The sequence below is a fragment of the Rhinolophus hipposideros genome (genome assembly GCF_964194185.1).
Source record: "Rhinolophus hipposideros genome assembly, chromosome: 19".
NCBI lineage: Eukaryota > Metazoa > Chordata > Mammalia > Chiroptera > Rhinolophidae > Rhinolophus > Rhinolophus hipposideros.
The window spans coordinates 41,827,931-41,851,813 of NC_138065.1; the positions used below are offsets into that span (position 1 = coordinate 41,827,931).

General features: G+C 45.7%; 1 protein-coding gene across 1 annotated transcript in view; it reads left to right on the forward strand.

Moving 5' to 3' along the window:
* Positions 1-23,883, forward strand: part of NMNAT2 (nicotinamide nucleotide adenylyltransferase 2) — a 113,642-nt gene that overhangs the window by 58,365 nt on the left and 31,394 nt on the right. Inside the window, exons 2-3 of the mRNA XM_081025074.1 lie at positions 22,021-22,109; positions 22,925-22,992. Coding sequence (XP_080881200.1) covers positions 22,021-22,109; positions 22,925-22,992 — 157 coding nt within the window. The remainder of the gene's footprint in view (positions 1-22,020; positions 22,110-22,924; positions 22,993-23,883) is intronic.

A 23,883-nucleotide genomic window follows, 5' to 3' on the forward strand; every position in this document is an offset into this window, starting at 1 on the left:
TGTTCCCAATTTGCATTTGTGTGTGTGTGTGTGTTCTTCAAAAACAAACATCTGTCCTGTCTGTCTCTCTCCTCCAGATCCTAAGCTCCATAGGGACATCTGTGCCTTTGGTCAAGCAGCACCCAGGCTGGGTACCCAGGATATAGCAGGTGCCTAATAAATATGTATTGACTTTTTTTTGGAGCACCTACTATGTATAAAGAATTATACTCTGTGCTGGGCAAATAGTAAGGAACTAAAACAGACAGCCCACATAGGGCTAATGGTCGTAACACATGATTTAACTATTATTTGAGTGTGAGAGGAGAAAAAGTGATGGCTCTTTTAATAGCCTGAGCACATTCAAATCGCATTTTAAAAAACAAAATAGTAACAACAGACTTATCTGTTTTGCTCCACTGGGAAAATAATAGGACGTGAAGGGGGTTCTGATTTAAGGTAGCTCCAGCCCAAGTGTCATACCTCGGGCTTATTTAGCCATCTTCTCTAGAGGTTTCTGATGCGCTTTCCTCAAACCATCCAGCATTAAAGTAGCTGAAAGAAAAGCTTCGAGATTGCCCCGAGTCTCTTGAAGAACATGACACTTTTCGTTCTTCCATTTTTCATGCAGATAAATGTATGTGTCTCTCCAGAGTATTTGTGCATTTTAGTCCTTTTACAAGGACTTGGCCGTTTTTGCATTTAATTGAAAGAGAGGGAAGAAAATCTTTTAACCCACACTGAGGAAGAAATTGAATTTGGGATGAAGCTGCCTGGTGTGGGGGAAAGAGCGCTGACTAGGAGTTGGGCAGGGCAGGTACTGGGTCCCTGGGTCCAGTCCCACCACTAGTAGCTGGCAAGTCAGATTGTCTCCCTGGGCCTCAGGTTTCTGACCTGGAGAATCAAGGGGCTGAACTAAGGTGGGCATGCTTATCTGCTGGTGGCAGCAGATCACCATGGATGATGGTGAAATGGTATCCCCGGGCTGGGGCCCCTAATCATATCCTCTGTACCCAAAGAGATAACCTGGTGTTATCTCTTCTGGTTTCTGGGTAACCTCAGGGACTGCCTGCTGAGACCACAGTCATTGAACCTACATTTACCCTGCATTAGACACTCTGCTGGGTGGGTTCTGGGGGTCCAGAAATTCATTCATTCAGCAAATATTGTTCAAGCACCTACCACACACAGTACCAGGAGCTAGACTGTCCTCACGTAAGGGTGAGGACAGTTTAATCTCTGCCTTCAGGGAGTTTAAGTGTAGTGTCTAACGGGGGAGACAGGTGGCAAGCCAAAGGAAAGAAAGAAGTATAATGTCAAGTGCTAAGAGAATGGAAGCAAGGTGCAGAGATAGAGGATGACGTAAGGAAAACCATTTAGAACGTGGTCAGACACAGACCACAATCCAGTGGTTACCAGACGTAAGGGGGGAGATAGAAGAGGGCAAAAGGTGTCAACTATATGGTGATGGAAGGAGAACTGACGCTGGGTGGTGAGCACACAATGCCATATACAGATGATGTATTATAGAATTGTACACTTGAAACCTACATAATTTTACTAACCAATGTCACCCAATAAATTTAATTTTAAAAAAAAGTTGTCAGAGAAGGCTTCCTTGAGAAGGTAGCATTTTTTTTGAAGGATCAACAAGGAAGAGGGGTGATGAGAGCATGTCTAAAGGAAAGGGCTTAGTGTATTAGAGGAGCACAAGGAAAGCCAGAGTAGCTGGCATTTAGGAAAAGAGGCTTGAAATAAGGATAGTGAAGAAGGTAGAAGTCAGATCATGCAGGGCCTTCTGGGTCAAAATCAGGGGTTTGGATTTTATTTTAAGTAAGGGAAATAGTATGACTGGATTTCCATGTCACGGCTGTGAAATTTCCCACTTCAAACAGTCTAGTGAGCAAACACTTCATTTTGTTTATTTTCCTCTGACGAAACTCAGCTCAGGAGAGTCCATTTCTCCTGTCAGCGCAGATGACATAGTTAGTTCTGGTGCTTTCTTTTGAGTACACTCTCAGCAATTTCAGAATGCATCCTCTCCTTTTCCTTCTCCCTTGCTCCCTGGATTTGGTCAAAATTCCAAGGGGTGTATGTATCTTCCTAATGTTGAAGGAGGTATCTTCTGCTGGCACCTGCTGTTTTAAGGCCCTTTACATCTGTTCTCTTGCCCTGGGCCACATGAAGTCATTTCTCTAGGTGAGCTAAGGGATCTCCCTTTCCAAGTTTGGCCCTCATCTCAGCTCTTAACCACGGTGCTCCCTCTCCGGTTCCCAGTTTGCTCATCCACCCTGAAGCTTCCAATATTGGGTCCCCTTGCACACTTCATGACGATCCCCCATAAGGTCCCCAAACTCTCAGTTCTCAGCTGACTTTTGTCCTACTTTGGCCAGGGGCATGTGGCAGATCCCTCCCTATCTTGTGAAAGCAAGGATGATGGGATTGGGTGGGGGAGGAGAAGGTGGCAGAGGAGGTGGCGTCTCAGGCTCTCTCTCTGCCCCAATCTGCTTATCTGCATCAGCAGTGCAGCCCTTGTTGGTGCCGGAGTGTCCCCTTCCCGAGCTGCAGAGAATAGTGAGGCCAAGTTCTGCCTTCCTCGGCTTTTCAAACTTTTCCAATTTAGGCCGTAGGCAACAGTAATAAGTGGGGGCAGCAGTAAGCCAGGCTCCAACCTCATGTTTAAATGTGCTCCCTTTCCAAGCCCGTTCTCCTCTAGGCTCCATCCCCTAGCCATCCAGACAACAGGTAAGGGTCACTAGGAGCATGGTGGTGGCCATGCAGATGGAAAGAAGCTGGTGGAATTTAGATAGATCAGATATGGGAGTGAAGGGAGAGGGAGGAACCAAGGACACCTCCCTGTTTTCCGGCTTCGGCAGCTATCCTGGGCAGTACGGTTGTTGTGGGGAGGGGGTGGTACAGATCTGGGGATGGATATCAGGAATCTGTACGTATCAAGTTTGAGCTGTCTGTGAAGGACGTCCAGGAAAGAGGTGTCAAGTGGGTGGTTAGATTTCTGAGCTCCGAGGAGAGGTCTGCAAGGTGATATAAATTTGGGAGATGTCAGCAGACAGATGGTATTTAAACTCTTGGGAATAGACCTTAAATAGTCTCAAATGTTCAGGTGGAGCTTAGGCTTTTGCTGCGTGGTTCTGCCATTTTCACCCCGTGATTTGGGTAAGAGGAGCACGGTCTCCAGATGGCTGCTCCAGGGGCCCTCAGGACCCAGATGGTGGCCTGTGAGCCGCTGGCAGCTGCTGCTGTCCACTCTGCAGACTCTGTTGGTCTGGTGACATGTGCGAGCTCTCCCAGCTGGGGATAGTGTTTGGGACAGGCCCAGCTTGTGAGGAGTCGGGGTAAGAGGAATCTAGCAAGCTGGATGGGGTGGGTGGAGGGGGATACTTCTAGATGAGCAAGCTGGATAGCTCTAAGTGATTGCAGTTATTCCTGGAGCCTCAAGCCTACAGGTGCGGCCAGGATAGTTAAGAAGTCGAACTCACGGCCCCCTATGCTCAGGTCTCTGGATAGCCTGGGACCATACCCGTGAGCAGACTCTTCACTCAAGGGTCTTACAGTCAAGGGATACTGTATTCCCTTTTTGTACCCCTTACAAATCCAGAAACCCACATCGTACAGTCTCAAGGGGTGTCATAGTCAGGAAACTGAGCTTAACATTCACTTAGAATTAAAAAGGAATTCCATCTTTACAGTCAAGGATGTTAAAGGCATTCACATATGTAGTCCCAGAAGCATTAATTTAACTCCTATTTCTTCTTCTATACCTATAATTTACACACTGAGTCTGCAATGATAACAACATTCTCGAACCTGTCTCCCCTTCTCCCCTACATGACTCACTTCTACCCCAGCCTCCGAAGTCTTCTCCCTTCCTGTTTTTCTCTCTCTCTCAGCCCTTGATTATGTTTATGATTTGGCCTCTCTCCTAGGAGGAAAGAATGCATCCTTTTTGAATATGGGAAAAGAGGTTTATGGAAATAGGTTGAAGTGAAAGGATTTTCTTTGGTGGGATGAAGGAATGGACTCTCCTGTCTCATCAGACACTTACAGGTCAAGTTGCATTTCCACACTCTCCTTCAAACTTCCCAGCTACCCTGCATGCTGCTTGCTCTTACGAATCCAATCTCAGAGAGGAGGAATCTAAGTCTCAGCTATGAAGTGACTTGCCCAAAGCTACACAGTTTAAACAAGGCAGAGAAAGGAGAAGAACTGCTTGCCCGCGGAAAGATGGCTGACATGTGGGACGCACCGAGGAAAGCTCTCTCCCTCTCTCCTCTTTGTCCCCTCTGCCCACCAAATTCCCCTCATTCCCTTTCTGCAGAAGGACAGGGCAGTTCCACTCTTTGGTCAGGAAATTAAGTGAGAGACAAGGAGCTGGGCCCTATCTGGCTCCTCTCTGCTTCTTTATCTGTAATACAAGGAGGAGGTTAGAACTGATGACCTTGGATGGAATAATGTGAATGTTGGGGTAACCCCCACGAAGCACAGTGGCCTGGTGACCCAGTCCTGACGTGGTGATATACTCAGAGAAACAACTCTCAGATGGCCAAAAAGTAATTCACAATGACACGCTTAATCTCCACTAAAATCTCTTAAAGAACACCAAGAGGGAGTTCTGCTCAAAATAGAGCAACACTTAAAAAAAAAATCTCTCTCACCATGTGCACTTTGAATACAACTACCTCTCAAATACTGTCGCCTCTCTCCACACTTCTAAAAACTCTCCCTAAGCCCAGGAGGTTCACATCTTTCTTGTATTCTCATCTCATTCTCAGGAATTATTTCTCTTCCAGGGATATCTCAAAGAGTTACTTTCCAGAGGAAATCAATCTTCTTGGTCTGGTTTCTCTCAACTCTCTTTTCCCTTGACCCCAGTTTGGCAGAGAAGACTGCTATTCCAGAATTTCCCTCCAAAGGGAGAGAAGGGGAGGTTGATAGAGATGGAGAAATGATTTTTCTGTCCAATTAGGATAAATCCAGGAAAATGGTCTCGATAGGCCGGGAAGTCTTTCACGTCACATAGGCAGGGCAGATCATGAAAAACTCCCTCCTAAGGTTTTAGGGTGCACCCCACTTTAGCTGTGGGACCCCACAGCAGTAGAAGTTCCCCAATTGCTGACTCTGGTCAGATGGGGGAGAAATATACTACTGGTCTCCCCACCGAGGACTCCCTTTGGACATTCATAGAGCAATGGGGGGGGAGGGGGAGAGAGAGAGAGAGAGAGAGAGAGAAAAGAAAGAGAGGAGGGAGGGAGGAAAGAAAGGGAGGTACTGTCACCATACCAGGTGGAAGCAGGACACAGCACAGCCTTGCGGTACAGAGGCACTGCTGAGAAGAGAAGGATTGCCCTGAGATACTCTAGAAGTTTCCCAGCCTGCTCGTGGTTCTCCTTCTGCTTCTAAGAGAGCTGGCTCAACCTCAGAGTGACCCTTGCATTTGCTCAACACTTGCACGTGTCATCTCCTGTAAATGTTACAACACTTGGGCATGTAATCCCTGCACTGACATGATCCGAATGGAAGTCTCTTTTCCCCCTGCTGACATATAAACTCCTCCAGGGCACTGGAGCAGGACTTGGATTTATAAATTCTTGCATTCCTGGTACTCAGCACAATACACTGGCGCATAGTAGGTGCTTGGTTGAGTGGAAGTGGAAGTAAACAGAGCACTTTTTTTTTTTTTAGGTGAGTTACCCAAAGTCCAGCGCCACCAATCAGTTTCAGGTCGAGTCAGGACCAGAGCTCACGGACTTGACATCTAGTCCAGTGACGTGTGCACTGTGCAGTCTTGGGTAGTACCGTGTGAGGGTGTGCACACACCCGTGTCCCCAGTACACAGGCTTCTGAGTCCAGACCTGGGATGATCCCTGACTCGGCCACGTAGAAACAAGTCCTTAGCTTCTCATCCGGGAACCGTGCCTAATGAGACCACCCCAAGAGAGCTGATGCGATGATGAAAGAAATAGTAACGACGGAAAGGTGGTTTTAAAAGGCCTTAGCCCTCCCCTGTTCCCTGCCTCACGTCCTCAGACCTGTAGAAGCCTGCAGTTGGGGCTTGTTTGGTGTGTGTGTGTGTACAGGGCCTCCAGCTCACTGGGGGCAGGGACGACTGAAGACACTTCCCAGGGAGAGGAGGCTTGTGCAGGGTTCTGCGGCCCTTCCCTCTCCCTTCCCTCCTTAACCCTCAGAAATTCCTTCCCAAAACCCTCTTTGGGGGATTTCCTTTCTCACGGAGGAGGATGAGATGACCTTGCTCTGGTTTCAGGATTCCTGAACGGACCAGGAATAAATCTTCCAGAGCTGACCCGGCTTCTAAACACAGAATTCAACTCGGCTCCTCCTTGGCTGTGGGCCATGGCCTCTGCATCCCCTCCTCTCAAGTAAGGAGCCAGCTCCAGAGGCTCTAGTCTGAGGGGATCTTGACACCAGTTGCTGGAATCCCATTTTAGAGTCACTCTTTTGGGGAGACACCTGGGGGGCTATTGTTAAAATGTATGTGTTAGGCACAGATCAGGTAACATTTACAAAATACATGTCTCATGATTAGTAATGTCAGGGTCCTCAGTAATAACTAGTTGAGGGCATGAGGGAGGCACTGGGGCCTGGGGCCTGGGGCATGCCAAGGGCGCTGAATGACAGCTCCACATGCAGAGCCCAGGCCCAGCAGGAATCGGTGCTGCTCGGAAGACCTCAGTTTCCACAAGTGGGAAGAAAGTGAATCAGATCAGGGGCGACTTCCAACACATTTTGCCTCGTATACAATAGTCTCATGGAGAGGCCTGCTTTTATTCACTCACTCACTCACTCACTCACTCACTCACTCACTCACTCACTCAGTGTTTGGTGAGTATGAGTACTTTCTAAGATTCTCTGCTGCTGTAGGTGGGTAAGGCAGCAAGCTGGGTGAGATACAGTTCTGCCCTCCAGAACACAACTAAAGTGTCGGCACTCCTGGACAGTCCACCAGGAACCCATGCCTGGCCAGCTCGGAGGCCCAGGACGCCCAGGGGCTGGCCTGCTCTCAGCCTGGAGCCCCCGCAGCCTACGAGAAAATCAGGGGCTGTTGTTTCGCTCGACACATGATCTTCACAGACATGAAAGAGAAAATGGGTCAGAAAGAATGTGTGTGAAATGAATCCGCTCTCTTCTCAAGCTGGGGGAGCCTGCAGGGGAGAGAGGGGCCAGCGCCTCTCCCCTTCTATCCTACAGAGCAGCCATTGATCTCAGGGAGACAGACCCCGGGTGACACAGACACTCAGCCCCGAAACCCACTCCCTTCTCATTGTTCACATGGCTCTTCGTGACCTGCGTCAAAATGAATTCCAGATTCCAGGGTGGGAGGTCCCTGGGAACGCAAGCCTGTGGGGTCAGAGGGAACTCTGGGCCTGTGATGTCACCACCGTTCTCCAGGAAAGCTGTCTCACTGCCCCAAGCACCCCAATCTGTAGATGATGTCAGGATGGGCAGAAACTGAGCCCAGGAAGAGAAATACAGGCTGACCTCTCCCCCAGAGTGAGTATTGTAGTTCAATAGTCGTTTAGGAGGAAAATCCTCTATGAGTCAAAGATTAAAGACTTTGGTAACTCTGAATTTGGTGGTTTGCTCAGTTCATGGGCTACTCTAATATTTTCAGAGCAGCCTGGACATGATATCTTTAATTTGGATTGAATTAAACACATACCCACACACACACACAACACACTTTCTCTGCAGACTATACCCTCTAAAGGAATGCTAGACTAATCACTACATGTTACCAAACATGTGCGATGTGTGTTTGTGTTCACCAATGAGGAAATACTGTGTTGGCGGGGAATTTGGTGCTTATTCTTTATTTTGTTCAAATAGTTGAACTATAAATGGACCCTTTTCAAAGCATGTACAAAAGTATTTTATATCTATCTGTATGTCTTCCTGATTGTTTCAGAATCAGACCAGGGAGAGAGAGAATCAGGTACAGATGGCCTCACAGTATGATGGGTAGTCCATTGGACAGTCTTTCTTTTTTTTTTCCCATCACGAGCAGCAACTTTTTGTTGGAGTAAACCAATGTTCTAGATCACCAAAGAAAAAATAATTAGCTGACTATTAAGATGAATTGTTATTTTTAAACTTCTGACCTAATTATTATTTAATATATAATATATTATACAGGGTCTTATATTAATTTTTGCTCCAAAAGATGCATTAGAGCTGATTATCCGGCTAGGTCTTATTTTCAGGGAAAACATGGTATGTGTAAAAAGATTAGTGCAGATCTGTGCACATCATGAGTGTTCACTGAGAATTACCGGAAGTCTAGCTGGTAAGGAGGGGCTGAGTATAGGGGGTGCAGAGAAGAGTAAACCACAGTCCTAACCTGGAGTTGCTCCAAAGAAAACGTGATCAAACCTAACACGGAGTTGTGGGAGGGAAGTAGCAATTGCCCCTCTGAACGCCGGGGAAGGTGGCATGGTGAATTGGACTTTGAAGGGTTGACAGGAGTTACCAGCTGGGGAAGACATTTGAGGCAGAAGGAACACTGGGGTGAAGGCACCAGTGGGCGTGTTCCTAGTCCAGGTCACTGGAGAAAGGGGGCATGCTGGAGGGTGGCAGGAGGTGCAGGGTTCACTTTTAAAGGGCCGAGTATACTCTCCTCGGAAGCTTGGGCCTTCTCCTACAGAAATAGTTGTGGCAGGTTTGAAGGCATGTCAGAGGATGAATGGGCGCCTCTGCAACAGGCACAAGGTTCCACGTGGGACACACGGAAGGCTGCTCTGACTCTCAGCTGCCAGAACCTGCCTCATAAACCTGAGCCCAAGGCTGTGGCTCGGCAAAACCCACCCTGTTCCCCATAGCTGCCCACCCCGCAGGTTCCCGGAGAGAAAACCCAGCTATGGATGGAGCCAAACCACCAGCTTTCGGCTCCCAGGCATCTCTACCAGCCTTCCCTCTTGGAGCTGCGCATTGGTTAACGACTATGTGCTGTTGTTGTTGGATTTTAAAAGGTATATTTCTCAAAAAAGAAATGCTTAAAAGTGGAAATATCTAGACATCTTGTGAAAGTGCCAGGAACATGGGAAGTATATTTTAAACATTAGTTTTCTTTCTCTGTACTAACCAAATACCCAGTGATCCATGCTGAGGGAAAGAAAGTACAGCTGGTTGACCCACCTGGTAGCCAGGCATCTCCCTCTCTTCAGTGGTAATTACCCAAATCACTGCCTGTTGTTTGCAATTGCAGGCATGCTCACTTCTCTGCCACTGTCCTACTTTAAAGCACAGGTACTTTCATAACCTAACAAGCAATGAGCTTGTGATCTTTTCTATTCTATAGTGTGCTCACGCTTGTACATTTCTAAATTTGTCTTTGTTATTAGGTTGGTACACAAGTAATTGCAGCTTAAAAGATTAAAATAATTGCAAAACCTGCAATTACTTTTGCACCAACCTAATACATTGAACAGAAGATTGGGAGAAGGAGGAAGCCTGGCAGTGGAAAGAAAGAGAGAGAAATTAGGGAAATTTCCAATTCAATGCCAGTTCCACTAAGGACAGTTGTGGGATGAGCTTCATAGGAAAGGACAGTGGTTGGAAAAGTATTGGAGAATAGTAATTCTGAGTGATGACAAGAAAATGAGAAGTGAAGAGAAAAGGAGATAATGGTAGCTAATACTGCAGCACTGTTGTTAGTGAGTATTGTGTCATATGAGTATTGTGCATTACTCCTGACCTTCCGTAGTCTTATTTAGTGGCTTGGTTCATTTCATCCTCACAGCGACCTATTGAAGAGATACCAACATTATCCCCATTTTGCAGATGAAGAAACGGAGACTAGAGAAGGTATCCAAAGTCACACTGCTGGAAAGTATTAAAGCCAAGATTTGAACCCAGATATACCAGAAGATCCTTGGAAAGTCCTTTTTAAGCCATTTGTCAAGTGTTCAGCCTTCCTTCAACTGAAATAGGAGGAGCTTAATCAACTGTTACTAATCGGTCGTGTTTGTTAGGAAATACACCCTGATGTATTTAGGAGCAAAGAGGCAGCTTACTATCGAATAACTTAAAAAGTAATACAAACATGAGTATATCGAAAGAAAAAGTGATGAAACAAATGTGGTAAGATATTAACAAATGGGGAATCTGGGTGAATGGTATATGAGAATCCTTTGTACTATTTCTGCAACTTATTTCTAAGTCTGAGGTTATTTAAAAATTACCAAAATCTGTGTTTGACATGCCAAGAAAAGATGATTGTCCTTTCGTACTTCATAGTATGTTTATAAACTGCTAAGTTCCTTGTGGTTAAATTGGGTAGAACAGCAGGGTATGTGTGCATGCGTGTGTGCATGTGTGTGTATGTACAAGTATGTAGGGGCCAGAAGTTTGAGCTGTATTGCACAACTATCTTACTCTGTTCTGAGCAGCAGGCCACTCCTTGGGTCTGCATGAAAAAAGGAGTAACTACAGTGTATTTCACGGCTGTTAATCATCAGGTTACAAAACAGACCCCTGACCTGAGAGGTAGGAGGCAGGTTGCTCCAGGTTGCTGGGCTGAGGACCAGCCTTTGGCCACTCCTGCCAAGATGGTGCAACGAGCTCCCTGCCATTTGAACTTGCAGGAGAAAAAAATTCTTTACCAGCTGAATGCCAAGCCACCAGTGCAATTTGTTTTACCTGATTATTATGTTATTTTGAAGTCTAGAAAATAGGCTGCTAAAAAAAAAAATCCTTTCACTGCTGCTTGTCTGAATTACTCCTTCATAGCTTTTCATCAAGAAACAATTAATTAATTAGGGCTTGCCAGGAGAATGGATCTCCCTTGATCTTTGGCTAACAATTCCCTAAATCACTCAGTCAGCTCCTTCTAAAAAATCCTGTGCCCTCTCACTATTGTGCACAGATACCGTTCATTCTGTCAGCTCAGGGGAGGTTTGAAGCTTGTGTGATTCCCTAGAGTGAGATTCGGTTTGTAAAAGCAAAGGGAAGGGGGCAGATGGAAAAGGAAGAGGGCAAAGGAGCAGGAGCTCGTGTCAGATCATTGTCCTTCACTCCAGGAGGGGCAGGTCTCGATGGGCAGCCTCTTAGGGGGAGCAGGAATCTTGGGACTAATCTCTTACAACCCTCCTAGACATCTTGGAAATCCCTTTGTCACAGAGGGCATTTTGTCACAAAGATATTAGGTTGGTGCAAAAGTCATTGCGGTTTTTGCAATTATTTTTAACCTTTTAAACCGCAATGACTTTTGCTCCAACCTAATATTTGACTTGGTCACTTTTCCCAATAAACCGTCCCTTGTGCTAAAAGGGGTGGAAAGGCATAGACGCTGAAATTTCCAGCGCCCTTGGTTTTTCCTCTCTTGGTGCCATCATCCTTCCACCTGTGTTAGCATTATGAGTTTCCACTTTACCTTTCAGACAGAGGCCTTGTTTTAGTTCTCTGGAATATGGTTTCTCAACCTTGGCACTCTTGACATAATTGGACCAGGTAATTCTTTGTTGTGGGGGCCATCCTGTGCATTGTAGGATATTTAGTAGCTTCCCTGGCCCCTACCAAGTAACAGGCCCCTCTCCAATTGCGACAAAAAAAAAAAACTGTCTCCAGACACTGGGGAGCAAAATCAACCCCCGCTTGTGAACAACTGATTTAGAACTTACTTAGGAATAGGGATCTTCTTGGAAAATCACTGGGGACAGGAGAGGGACCAGAGCAGGCTTGAGGCATCGATTTCAAGGGAAGAGAAATGGTTGTGATTTGATATCTGAGGCATTCTGGAGGATAGGGTTCGCTGTATTCCTTCGGGTGCTAGTTCTGAAGCAGTAGAACCATGTCGTATTCTGCACTGGCAGTTCACACGAGGAGTTTTTGAAAGCAGTCTCGGCATCAGGCCAGTATGGGGAGCTGACCTAGAAATACTGAGATCTGGATTGCCAGGCCAGTGTCTTTGAATAATTAGAAATATGGCATCTTAAGAATGTTTGGGAGAGTCCATCCGAGCCCCACCCAGGTTGACTGCAGTTTACCTAATCCTGGCTGTCTCCTTCCTCTGTAATTAGAGCTGCCCTCTCTGTAGAAGGTCACGAAACTCATCTTTTACATTCCAAGAACAGAGCTATGGACCGCCCAGGGTGAATTTCCGTGATTCTTCAGGTGTCCACCCTGTGCTTCCTGGAAAATGCTGAGAAGGTTCATCCAAAAAAAAATATTTGCTCCGCTTAAAGTTAGAATGAGAAAATAAAGTCTTGTCTTCTAGGGAGTACTCTAATGTCAGCTGAAAAAGGAACAAAACTAGAGAATGCGTGTAAGCACACGCATAGTACACTTAAGAGCATGGAAACGTGGGACCTTACCTCTTACTTAGGAATTTTGTACAGGTTTCCATCATTCCTGGGGTCTCCTTTCGACTCTTGGGTTTGGGGAAACAGTCCTACTGCTCATTTTATATACTAACGATATAATAGTAAGTTGTTGAATAAACTGCCATGTTCCGGGGAAATGATCTGAGCAGATCAGATATGGTTCTAAAACATAACCTGCATAATTAATCAGCCATAACAAATTTAATTCTACCATACTATCACTCTCCACTTAATGTAGGCCCTTTTGCTTTTTAAAATACTGTCTTAGTTATCAAACACCTTGTAAGATGCAGATGAACAAATATCCTTCAGAGGTCAATGATTGGAAGGCCTGGCGATCAGTAGGTGCATGACTGTTGATTCTCACCTGGACTCAGGTATTGTCACTTAATTGGTCTCGCTGCCTCCACTCATGCTCTCCCACAACTCATTCTCCACCCAACAGCCAAGTGAGCTTTCAAAAACATAACTTACAAGCCTACAAGGGCTTGGGATAAAAATCCCAGACTTCTTCCCTGCTCACAGGGTTCTTCCCTGCTGGTTTTCCTCAAATCTCCATGACTTCAGCACCGGCCTGGCTTGTCTGCCTTTGGGACTTCGTGTCAGCAGCTCCCTCGGATCTGCCTTATGCTTCCACCTGATCTTTGTGTGGCTGAAACCTTGTCATTCACTTCTCAGTCCCCATGTCACTTCCGCAAAGAAGCTGACCCACACCACCCAATCTCTACCCTATCTCCTTGTTTTATTTTCTTCACTGCTCCCATTATCGCTATCTGAAATTATTTTGCACTCATGCAGTTTTATGCAAATGTCACCATACTATAGTTAATTCTGTGTGTTGTTTTCATCACCCCCCGGGCCCCCACCTAACAAAGTGTCTTGGAGATCTTCCCATGTCAGCCTGGATAGACTTACTTCGTTACTTTTAATGGCTGCATAATACTCCCTTATAAGTATGTACCATAATTTGTCTAGCCACTTCCCTATTTATTTCTGATTTTTCCTATTACAGATAATGCTGAAGTGAAACATCATTTGGTCACATCTCTGTGCACATGTGCAAGTTTTTTCTGTAGGATAAATTCCTGGAAGTGGAATTGACAGGTCAAAGTTTGTGCCCATCTGTCATTTTGACAGATGCTGGCTGCCATATTGCTTTCCTCAAAGGCCTTACCAATTTATACTCCCACCCACACTGTGTTAGAGTACGCACTTCCCCTCATCCTCTATGACACTAGTTAGTATTATTTAAATTTTTTTTTTTGGTTGGCCTAGTGGCTCAGGCGGTTGGAGCTCCGTGCTCCTAACTCTGAAGGCTGCCAGTTCGATTCCCACATGGGCCAGTGGGCTCTCAACCACAAGGTTCAATTCCTCGAGTCCCACAAGGGATAGTGGGCAGCGCTCCCTGCAACTAAGATTGAACATGGCACCTGGAGCTGAGCTGCCGCTGAGCTCCCGGTTGGCTCAGTTGGTTGGGGCACATCCTCTCAATCACAAGGTTGCTGCTTCAACTCCCGCAAGGGATGGTGGGCTGTGCCCCCTGCAACTAGCAACGGTAACTGAACTGCACCCTTCACAACTAAGATTGAAAGGACAACAACTTGACTTAGAAAACAGTCTTGGAAGTACACACTGTTCCCCAATAAAGTCCTGTTCCCCTTCGCCAATAAAATCTAAAAAAAAAAAAATTACTTTTTTGCTTTGAGGGATATTCAACAATGGTATCTTATTTTCCTTCACAACCCCAAAGGCCATTTTCAGATCGTTTCCTGCTGGTCTCCCCTGGAGTCATGCCTTCAGGTCAATTCAGGTTGAAGCTGTGAGCTCTGAGAGTTTCATAAGATAAATGAAAGCTTTCAAAGCAGTTTCACCCATTGCAGCGGAAACCTCCTCTGTCCCGTGGCCAGCAGAACTCAGTCAATGACCTGGAGAGCAGTGGGCCAGCCTGACAGGCCAGCACGCGGCTGTCTCTCATCCATCATCCAATCACACCCTGGGAGTCAGCTAAGGCTCAAGTGCAGCACGGCGCCCACCCCCACCTTAGCTACTCAAAACCGTTTGTTTGATTTCAGTGAAGGACCAGAGGAGATCCAGGTCTGGTTAGACACTCCATCTCCAGTGATGGCTTCTCAGGCTGAGCGGAGCACATCTTCTCTCTTTAAGGGAGGGTAGAACAAGAGAAGCAGCAAGCACCAAGAAAAATGTCTCACTTGACGGGCGTCGCAGGTCAAGAATAAGACTTCTTAAGCTTAATACTCCCATATTGTCAAGCTGCATATTTTTAAAGAATTTTTAATTTTTCTTCTCCTACCTTCACTTTTGCAGTAAGGAAAAAACACCGTTCTTTCCTTCTGTGAGTCTCTTCCCTATGTGTCTCCTTTACTCCTCATGCGAAACACCCATACTTCTCGTCACCAAAGTGTGCAGGTTTATCCCACGACAAGCAATTCTCTGTGACACCAGCTGGGTATCCTGCAATTTACTCAATTCTTACACTGTTTACCCAGAGATAGAATCAGATCCTCTGGGTTAAGGGTTCAGTCCCACAAGACTGACCCCCACCGCCACAACACACACACACACACACACACACACACACACACACACACACACACTTCAGGCCCCAGTCACAAGCCCAGGTTATCCCCTGTGCTTCTGACCACCAGCTATAGATTGGAGGTTCCAAAGACTCCCCCCTTCGGTTCCATTAATTTGCTGGAGTGACGCACACGACTCAGGAAAACACTTACTTACACTTACTTAGTTTACTAAAGGATATGATAAAAGATACAGAGCAATAGCTAGATGAAGAGATACATAGAGAGGGGTCTGGGAGCGTCCTGATTGTAGGAGCCTCAATCCCTCTGGAGTTGGGGTGTGTCACCCGCCCAATGTTGTGTTCATCAGCCCGGAAGCTCTCTGAAACCCTTACTATTGGAGTTTTTATGGAGGCTTCCTCATGTAGGCATGAGCCATGATAAACTCCATTTCCAGCCATCTCCCCTCTCTGGAGGACCAAATGTGAAGGAGCTAAAAATAAAGGCCAAGCATCTAATCATGACTTGGTCTTCCTGGTGACCAGGCCCCATCCAGGAGCCACCCAGAGTCACCTCATCAGAACAAAAGATGTTCCCACTGTTCTTATGACTTAGAAATGTATAAGGGCTTTAGGAGCTCTGTGTCAGGATTGAGGGGCAAAACAAATTTATTATCTCCTAGTTTCGGAAGTGCTAAAATCAAGGTGTGTTCTTCCCGGAAGCTCTCGGGGAGATCTGCCCCTGGCCTTTTCCATCTTCCAGAGGCCATCCACATTCCTTGTCTCGTGGCCCCCTCCTCCATCTTCAGATCTCGCTCTGCTCCGGTTAGCACCTCGACTCTGAGTCTCATCTTCCTGCATTCCCTCTGTGGTTACATGGGACCCACCTGGATAATCCAGACTAATGTCCCCATCCCACTATCTTTAAATCAAGAGATATCTTCAAAGTCCCTTTTGTGTAAAGGTAACATATGTTACCAGGGACTAAGACATGAACATCTTTGGAGGGCTGTTATTCAGCCGGTCACACCAACCATTGCAGTTTGCTGGAGACTAAAACATCTTCCAGGTAATGGAAATTTTAGCGCTAAAACTACGAAAGTTCCAAGCAAACCTGGATAGGCCCCCTTAGCAAGGGGGCCTTTGTTCTAGGAAGATATTTCTACTGACTCGTGGGGAAGCAGAGAGAGAAAACGAACACAAATAAGAAAGCTGTGAAGGAACCAGTGTTTTTCCAATAACAAAAAGGAACCTCTCTGCCTAATGTTCTCCCCTTGTTTTACTTGATAAAAAGCAAAGCTATTTACTGGATAAACTCTATTACTTCAAAGTCTGAATTGTTCCTAAATAAAAAACCTGTATGGAGAACTTGGATTAAAAATGGTTCATGGTTAAAAAAGTGTGGAATAACAGACTTGTAGTTAAAAATGGAGCCTGATTCCATGCAAATGACAGGCCTGTCACCTTAATGTGAAGCCACAGTGGGTTTTCTACATCATGGATACTCTTCGTATCTTTATTGCTGTTTCTTTACCTTCCATCCTACCTCCCATCCCCCCCCCACCCCACTCTACCCACCCACCCACTTATATTTAGTATTACAGTCTGTGGATTTCTAAAATAATTCTCTCATGTGTTTTTGAGTCTCACTGAAGGGAAACTAGTTCATGTCATATTATTACATGTATATATTTAGCTTTCTATTTCTGAAGAAATAAATAGAAAAAATTTTTTTTCAACAATGGGTGAATTCCAAGAAGCTTGGGGCCTGGCTTGGAAAGGATGGGGGACAGGAATCTGGGGAGCTTTTTCAGGGTTTGAATGGAGGCGAGACTTCCGGGGTGGCACATAGCGGCTGGGGCACGAGAAGGGTTCACCCCTGCACGGTCTGTCAGTTGTGACAATTGAGGAGGTGAGGGTCATAAATCATGTCCCAGCTGTGAAGACAAAGGGACTTGGATTCTCCCAAACTGGAGGCAGTGGAGCAAATCAGATCAGCAGTGGTGAGGAAGAGACTGTGCTTCTCTGTGTGACGCGGTGACAGCCAGTTCAGGGTTGTAAGCAGAAGGGGCTGCAAAAGCCATACAAATGGATGAAAATTCAGGAACTAGAGGAAATTCAAGCATGCAAATGGTTCTGGGAAGCATTTGTCACTGTCTCTGGTGAATTCAGACAGCCTGAGGCACGTGTAGTGGGGGTGGGGGCAGCGGTGGGAGTGGACACATGGTCAAGAGAACCGGACTCTGTGTCCCAGGGCACTATCTCAAGGTTTGCAGGGCTTCTCTGTGCAAGAGTCTGCTCAGGGACCTCAGCCTAATCCCCACCCTCACCCAGCCCACCTCTTCTGCTGGTCAGCCACTGGCCACACAGACTGGGCACCCTGTCATCCCCTCGGGAAATGCAGTTCTTGTCACATGCCTTCCTGAGTCAGAGACACAGGGCTAAGAAGCTGTCTTTCACGGAAGAAAATAATTGTGCTGCCATAAACTCAAGGGGCTTCGTATTTCATGCTTCTCTTATAGTTACGGGTAAAGGGTCTGAAGGAAATGCGAGGCCATGGTGCTGGAGAATGCACATCCTCTCCCCCATTTTTGCTGAGGTGTGATGGCAAGCGTTTGTAGAAGGTTGGCTGGGGGCAGGGCAGGCAGCTTGAGGAAGAGCAAATCTCATTGCTCCCTGTGGAGAGTAAGTCCATAATGAGCCTGCATTTATTACAGGGGCCCTCAGCTCACGCAGCTAAGGATGTCTAACGAATGGCACACTGGGCTCCTGTGGTCCCACCCCCAGGTCAGCATCAGGGACAATGCTACCCTTCCATACTGAGTTCAGACTCAAGTCAGAATGTCACTTGAAAACAGGCTTACAGCTTACGCTGGACAACTCAAAGAGAGAGAGGACCTGGAATGATCGAGCAGATAGATGTCTAGTAATTAGATGTTTGCCCTGCCCTATAGACAGATCATAAAAAAATTATTTCTGGTCATCACTCTTATTATGGGCAAGGCCCCAATTAAAATTCTTTAAGAGAGAGGTAAAAGTTTCTCGTGAGCCTTCAGGGTCGATTGCCTTTAACTCAACCCACAAGCCATTGTAGCACACCTCGGGGAGGTCTTTTTTGAACCCCTTCGGCTCTTTCTTTATTATCCAGTGCTTGATCTTTCTGAGACTTCTAATGTTTACAAATCCTGACCACCTTTATGTAATTCTCAAACAAGGAAAATTCAGGCAGCTCCAGCTGTGACTACCACTCAGAAGGGATGGTTTCTAACGGCAGCTGAAAAGGAAAAATTGAGTAGGTATGGATGCCCTGACCCCAGTGTTTCCTCCCTTAGCTCCCTGGAAGAGGAGATGAGATGAAACACATTAGCTGGGTTCACTGAATAGCCTGGAGGCAGATGAGGCTTGTCTGTCTTATGAATTATTATTAGTGGACAAATAATCTATGTTTTGTCTGTCTTGGCTGGTGGGTCCAGCTCAGGCTGTCAGGAAAGGAGATTTACCTGGATCTGCATCGACTGGAATGGGTTGTGAGACACAGTGGATCGTCAGGGTACCGAGGGCAGGACACAGCAGTGCCACTGGCCACCCTGGGCTCCTCCTCTGGGAGCAGAGGAGCCAGGAGGGTAGACCAAACGCAGGGCAGGTCGGAACTGAGTGTAAACTATTAGAATGATTTGGCTCTGCCCCTGGGGGAGAGGTGATGCACAAAAATAAACCACATCTTGGGAAGCCCGGCATGAAATTAAATTCCAGGGCTGTAGCTATAGTTCTGCCCGTGGGCTACTTGCCAATGTGCGGAAATGCCCTTGTCATGCAAAGTGGAGGTGGTGGGGGAGGAGAGCTTCTTCTGTGGATATTCTAGCACTGCAGGGGCTGCCCCACCTGTCTTTACTTCCTTGTTATTCAAAGTATAGTCTACAGACCTGCAGCGTTGGTCTCCAGGGTGAGCTTGTTAGAAATGCTGAATCTCAGGCAGGCCCAGGGGTAGAGTGAGGCCAAGGACGGCCCTCTCCAGTGCAAAATTTAAGGGGTCACTCCAATATTCAGTAATCAAGATAAGTAATATTTTTAAAAATCAAAATTAAGGTACAAATTCCACTCTGTGTCCCAGGGCACTATCTCAAGGTTTGCAGGGCTTCTCTGTGCAAGAGTCTGCTCAGGGACCTCAGCCTAATCCCCACCCAAACCCAGCCCACCTCTTCTGCACCAAATATCATCATTTTCAAGGAAGACAGGATCTGACCCTGCACTTGAATATCCTGTAGATATTTGGATAGCAAATATTTTCTCCCAGTCTGCACTTTGTTCTTTCACGCTCTTAACAGGGTCTTTCACAGAGTAAAAGTTTTAAATTTTATCAAAGTCCAATTTATTGTGTTTTTTTTTTTCTTTTATGCGTCATGTTTTTGGTGTCATGTCTAAGCGTTCGCCAAGAGTTCACCGGTCTTTGGGCCCAAAGATTTTCTCCCATGTTTACATCTACAAGTTGTATAGTTTTACATTTTGCATAATTTAAGTCTATGGTCTCTATTGAATTAACTTCTGTATAGTGTATGAGATTTAGGTGAGGGTTGTTGTTGTTTTTTTTTCTATAGTTGCCCAGTGGCTCCAGGACTGTTTGTTGAAAAGATTATCCTTCCTTCATTGGATTGTTTTTTGCATCTTTGTCAAAATTCAGTTGGCCATACTTGTGTGGGGTTATTTCTTGACTCTCTATTCCATATAACTGATTGATGTGTCTATCTCTCTGCCAGTACCTCACAGCCTTGATTACTGTAGCTATATAATAAGGCTTGAAATTTGGATAGATTTTCCCACTTTATTCTTTTTTTTCAGAAAGGTTTTAACTATTCTAGTTCCTTTACCTTTCCATGTAAATTTTAGAATTATTTTGTCTGTATTTACACCAAAAAATCTTGCTGGGATTTGGACAGGAAGTGCATTAAATTTATATACCTATTTGGGGAGAATTAATACCTTTACAATGTTGAGTCTTCTAATCCATAAACATGGTACGTCTCTACGTTTATTTAGGTATTCTTTGACTTCTGTCATCAGCATTTTGTAGATTTTAGCATACAAGTTCAGTATGTATTTTATTATAATCATACCTAAGTATTTCCACTTTTTGAGTGGTTATAAGTGGTCTTGTATTTTTTATTTCAATTTCTGCATGTTTGTTGCTGGCGTATAGAAATACAATTAATTTTCTTATGTTTACCTTATATCTTATGACCTTACCAAACTCACTTATTCTAGGGATTTCCTTAGATGTCTTGGGATTTCTAGGTAGACTGTCATGCCATGTGACAGTAGAACAATTTTTCCCCCCTTTTTGATCTCTGGGTCCATTATTTTCTTTTCTTGTTTTATGGAACCAGATAGAACTTTGAGTCCTATGTTGAATACCTGTGGTAAGTAAAAACACATGTCCTCGCCTTCTTCCTGATCTTAGGAAGAAAGCATTTAGCCTTTTGCAATAAAGAATGATGTTTGCTGTAGGTTTTTATGGATGTCCTTTATCATGTTAAGGAAGTTCCCTTCTATTTCTAGCTTTCTGCGTTTTTACTGTGGGGAAGGAAGAAATTTCTTCTACCCTTCTAGATTCTGGGCCCCAAACTCAGACCTTGCCCTGTGTGTCTCTTCATCTGGCTGTTGATTCATCTCTTTAAAATCCCTTGTAATAAATCAGTAATCTAGTAACTAAATGCATTTCTTGGATTCTATGAGCTGCTCTGGCAAATTAATTGAACCCAAGGAGGAGGTCGTGGGAACCATGGAACTCTACAACACAAAGAGTCAATCTTAATGGAAACTACGGCTTATCGTTAATAACAATGTGTCAGCATATGAGCTCAGGAAGTATAACAAATGTGCCACATTCATGCAAGATTTGATGTAGAGGAAGTGGTGCGTGTGGGAGGGGACAATGAGAACGCGAGGGGCTGAGTATACAGAACTCTATGTACTATCTGCTCAATTATTTTATAAATCTAAAACTATGCTAAACAATAAAGTCGGTTAATTATTTTTTTAAAAAACTTTTATTTATTTTTAAGTGTGTTTTTCCAGGACCCATCAGCTCCAAGTCAAGTAGTTGTTTCAATCTAATAGCATAGGGTGCCAGCTCACTGTGAACCATGTGGGGATCGAACCAGCAACCTTGTTGTTAAGAGCATCACGCTCTAACCAACTGAGCTAACTGGATGCCCAAAGTCTGTTAATTATTGAAAAAAACGAAGAGATTTCACATTAAAAGAAAAAGCAACTGTGATGAGAATTATTTTTAAGTTTTAAGAGAGCAAGTAGCAAGGTCATCCTGGGCCCTTACTTATAAACTACACAGCCCACCTTGCTACGAATCTCATGTTCGCTTGCAGAATTCCTCACCTATAAAATATATCCATGCCTCATTTCCTCAGTGGAACAAGCTCCGGACCTGTTGGATTTGTACAATGAACCCCCTTGGAAATAAGAGGACCACAATTTGTATCCGCCTTCTTAGGTTGCTGAATTTTTTCATGAAAATGAAGCTGGGCATGTCTGGTAAATTTCAAAAGAAAAAAGCAGCATCACAAATTCTTTCCTAAGGAAAAAAGCTTTTTCTCTCTCTGAACTTTTCTCAACCAACTGTAATGACGGTTTTTTCGTCTGATGTTAATTCTCTCTAATTACATAGAAGGCCCTTTAAATTTGTTTTGGTGGTTTTTCTCTTCTGAGTAATGAAATGAGGCAATCAGCCTACCTTTCATAACATAAAAAGGCTGCTGCTTCTCTTCTTTTTTTATTTGTAATTACTCCTGCACTTTGGAATTTCTGCAAGTGATCACGGGGATAATTCTAGTCTGTTGCTCTTCTAGGGAGAGACTTGTTTTAAACCCCTCTAAACCACTGGCTCATCCAGCACAGGACCTTTAAAACTGGATCAATCCCCTCGAGTTCTAAATCCTTTTGCTCTGGGGGCTGCAATCTGGTTCCACCACCTTTTGAATCACCAACTTTGAACGGTTGCTTTTGAAAGTTGGCACTTTCTATTTAAATGGCAAGAAAGATGGGAAACAAGCCTTCCAGGGCTGAATGTATTGATTTCAACGATCACCTTTAATCCACACCTTTCCTGTTTATAACGTGTGGTTTTCTTCTCTTAATTAGAAAGAGCCAGAGACTATCTGCACAAAACTGGAAGGTTCATTGTGATTGGCGGGATTGTCTCTCCCGTCCATGACTCTTACGGAAAACAGGTGGGTTCCTCTTTTGCCCCTCTCCTCCCTCACCTCCCCTTCCTGACCTGATGGCTTCTCTGGCATCAAATTGCCCCACTGACATTTCTGCTACAATTCCTGGAAATGCAAAATGCCTGGTAACAGGTGTGCTGCTTCCCATCTCTGGACCACAGTCTGACCTGAGCAACTGGGTGTTGGGCTACAGCTGGAAGGAGGAACAGCTGCCCACAACCAGGCAACCGCTCACAGTGCCAGGCTCAGTCCAAACTCATTAAAAGAGGAGCAGGCACCCCTGCTGAAGGCCAAGTGTGACTTGGCACGGATGTCCAATTAGTGGCTGTTTAATGGGCGAGGCAAGTCCTTCCTGGGATTTTAGGAGAAAAAAAAAGGCTTATAGCTTTTATACTCTGATTTAAAATGCATTTCCCTGCCCCTCCTTCCCTGCCACATGTCCCAGAAAAGCGAGGAGCTCTCCCAGGCATTCCCCTTCCTCCCCCAGAAACAACTTGGTGGGCTCCGGAGGAGGTCACCTAAGCTGCTAGATTGACCCTTGAGACGAGGTAGCGTCTGCCAAGTTGGGCCTCATCTCCGTGCTGGGCACACTGGCTGCTCCGTTGCGAGTGGCTACTCCACACACCTTTCATTCTCTTCCTTTCCCCTGTGCCCCTCCATGCCTGTCGGTGTGGCCGATGGACAAGTAAAGGGGTCACACCCTCATTCCCCGTCACCACTGAGAAATGGCTGCACTTCAGTAGTGGGCTGCCTTGGGATGGTGTCTCGGGGAGGCTGTGGGGAGCAGGTGATGTCTCAACGGTCGCTTCATTGCTTCCCAGGGTCTTGTGTCAAGTCGCCATCGTCTCATCATGTGTCAGCTGGCCGTCCAGAATTCTGATTGGATCAGGTAGGGCTGGCCTGATGCCGCCAGAGGCAGGTGGCCTTGGGACTCACTGGGGGCAGGTGGAGAGAAAGGATGGGTGCCAGCAGCAATTTGGAGCCTGTGGGTGTGAGGAGGCTAGAGGCGATATGAGCCCTGTTCAATAGCAAAACTAAGCTGAGTAGATGTACAAATCAAATTGGCTTTATTCAAAGATTCATGAATTGGGCCGCATCCCATCTAGCATGTAGAATGGAGCTCCAAGGAGCTGTACAAAATGGAAGGCTTTTATAGGCAGAAGGGGAGGAAAGAAGGGATTGTTCAGGCTTAGGTAACTTACCTATGGGGAGTGGGAGCAGTCTGTCAGGCTGGTTACCTCACTAGAGCTGACCAGGAAATTCCAGACTGACCGGTTAAAATTACGCTGCTGGGAGAGGCTGAACTGCAGTTAGCTTAGGTATTAGGTCTTGGTTCGGAGATGTGGGCTTAGCACAGGTTACTTCATTTTGTGTCTGTTATCTTTTTTTTAACAGCCCCACACCGGCCATAATTAATAGACCTTCCGGGGTGGCCCAACTGATAACATTATTTTTTAACCAAGCTACGGGGCCCATGAAACGACCAAAGGAGCGCTCGGTGTTTCTGAATACTCCAGCACCTTTGCATTCAGGAGTATTCTTGGAGCTTCCAAACATTGGGTTTGGGGTGAGGCATGTCCAGAAAACCCAGAATGCCTTTCTACTTTTATCCCCACTCACTTCCATGACCTCTCAGTGCCTTTCAGGACATGTTTCCTGGACTTGGCTATTTCCCGTTCCTGAACTCAGGGTCTCTAAGGTACCACACCGACCGTCGGAGAGAGGTGTGGAGGGTGAGCGCCCACTGCCCAGTTCTCTGACACGCCTCTAAAATGGCAGG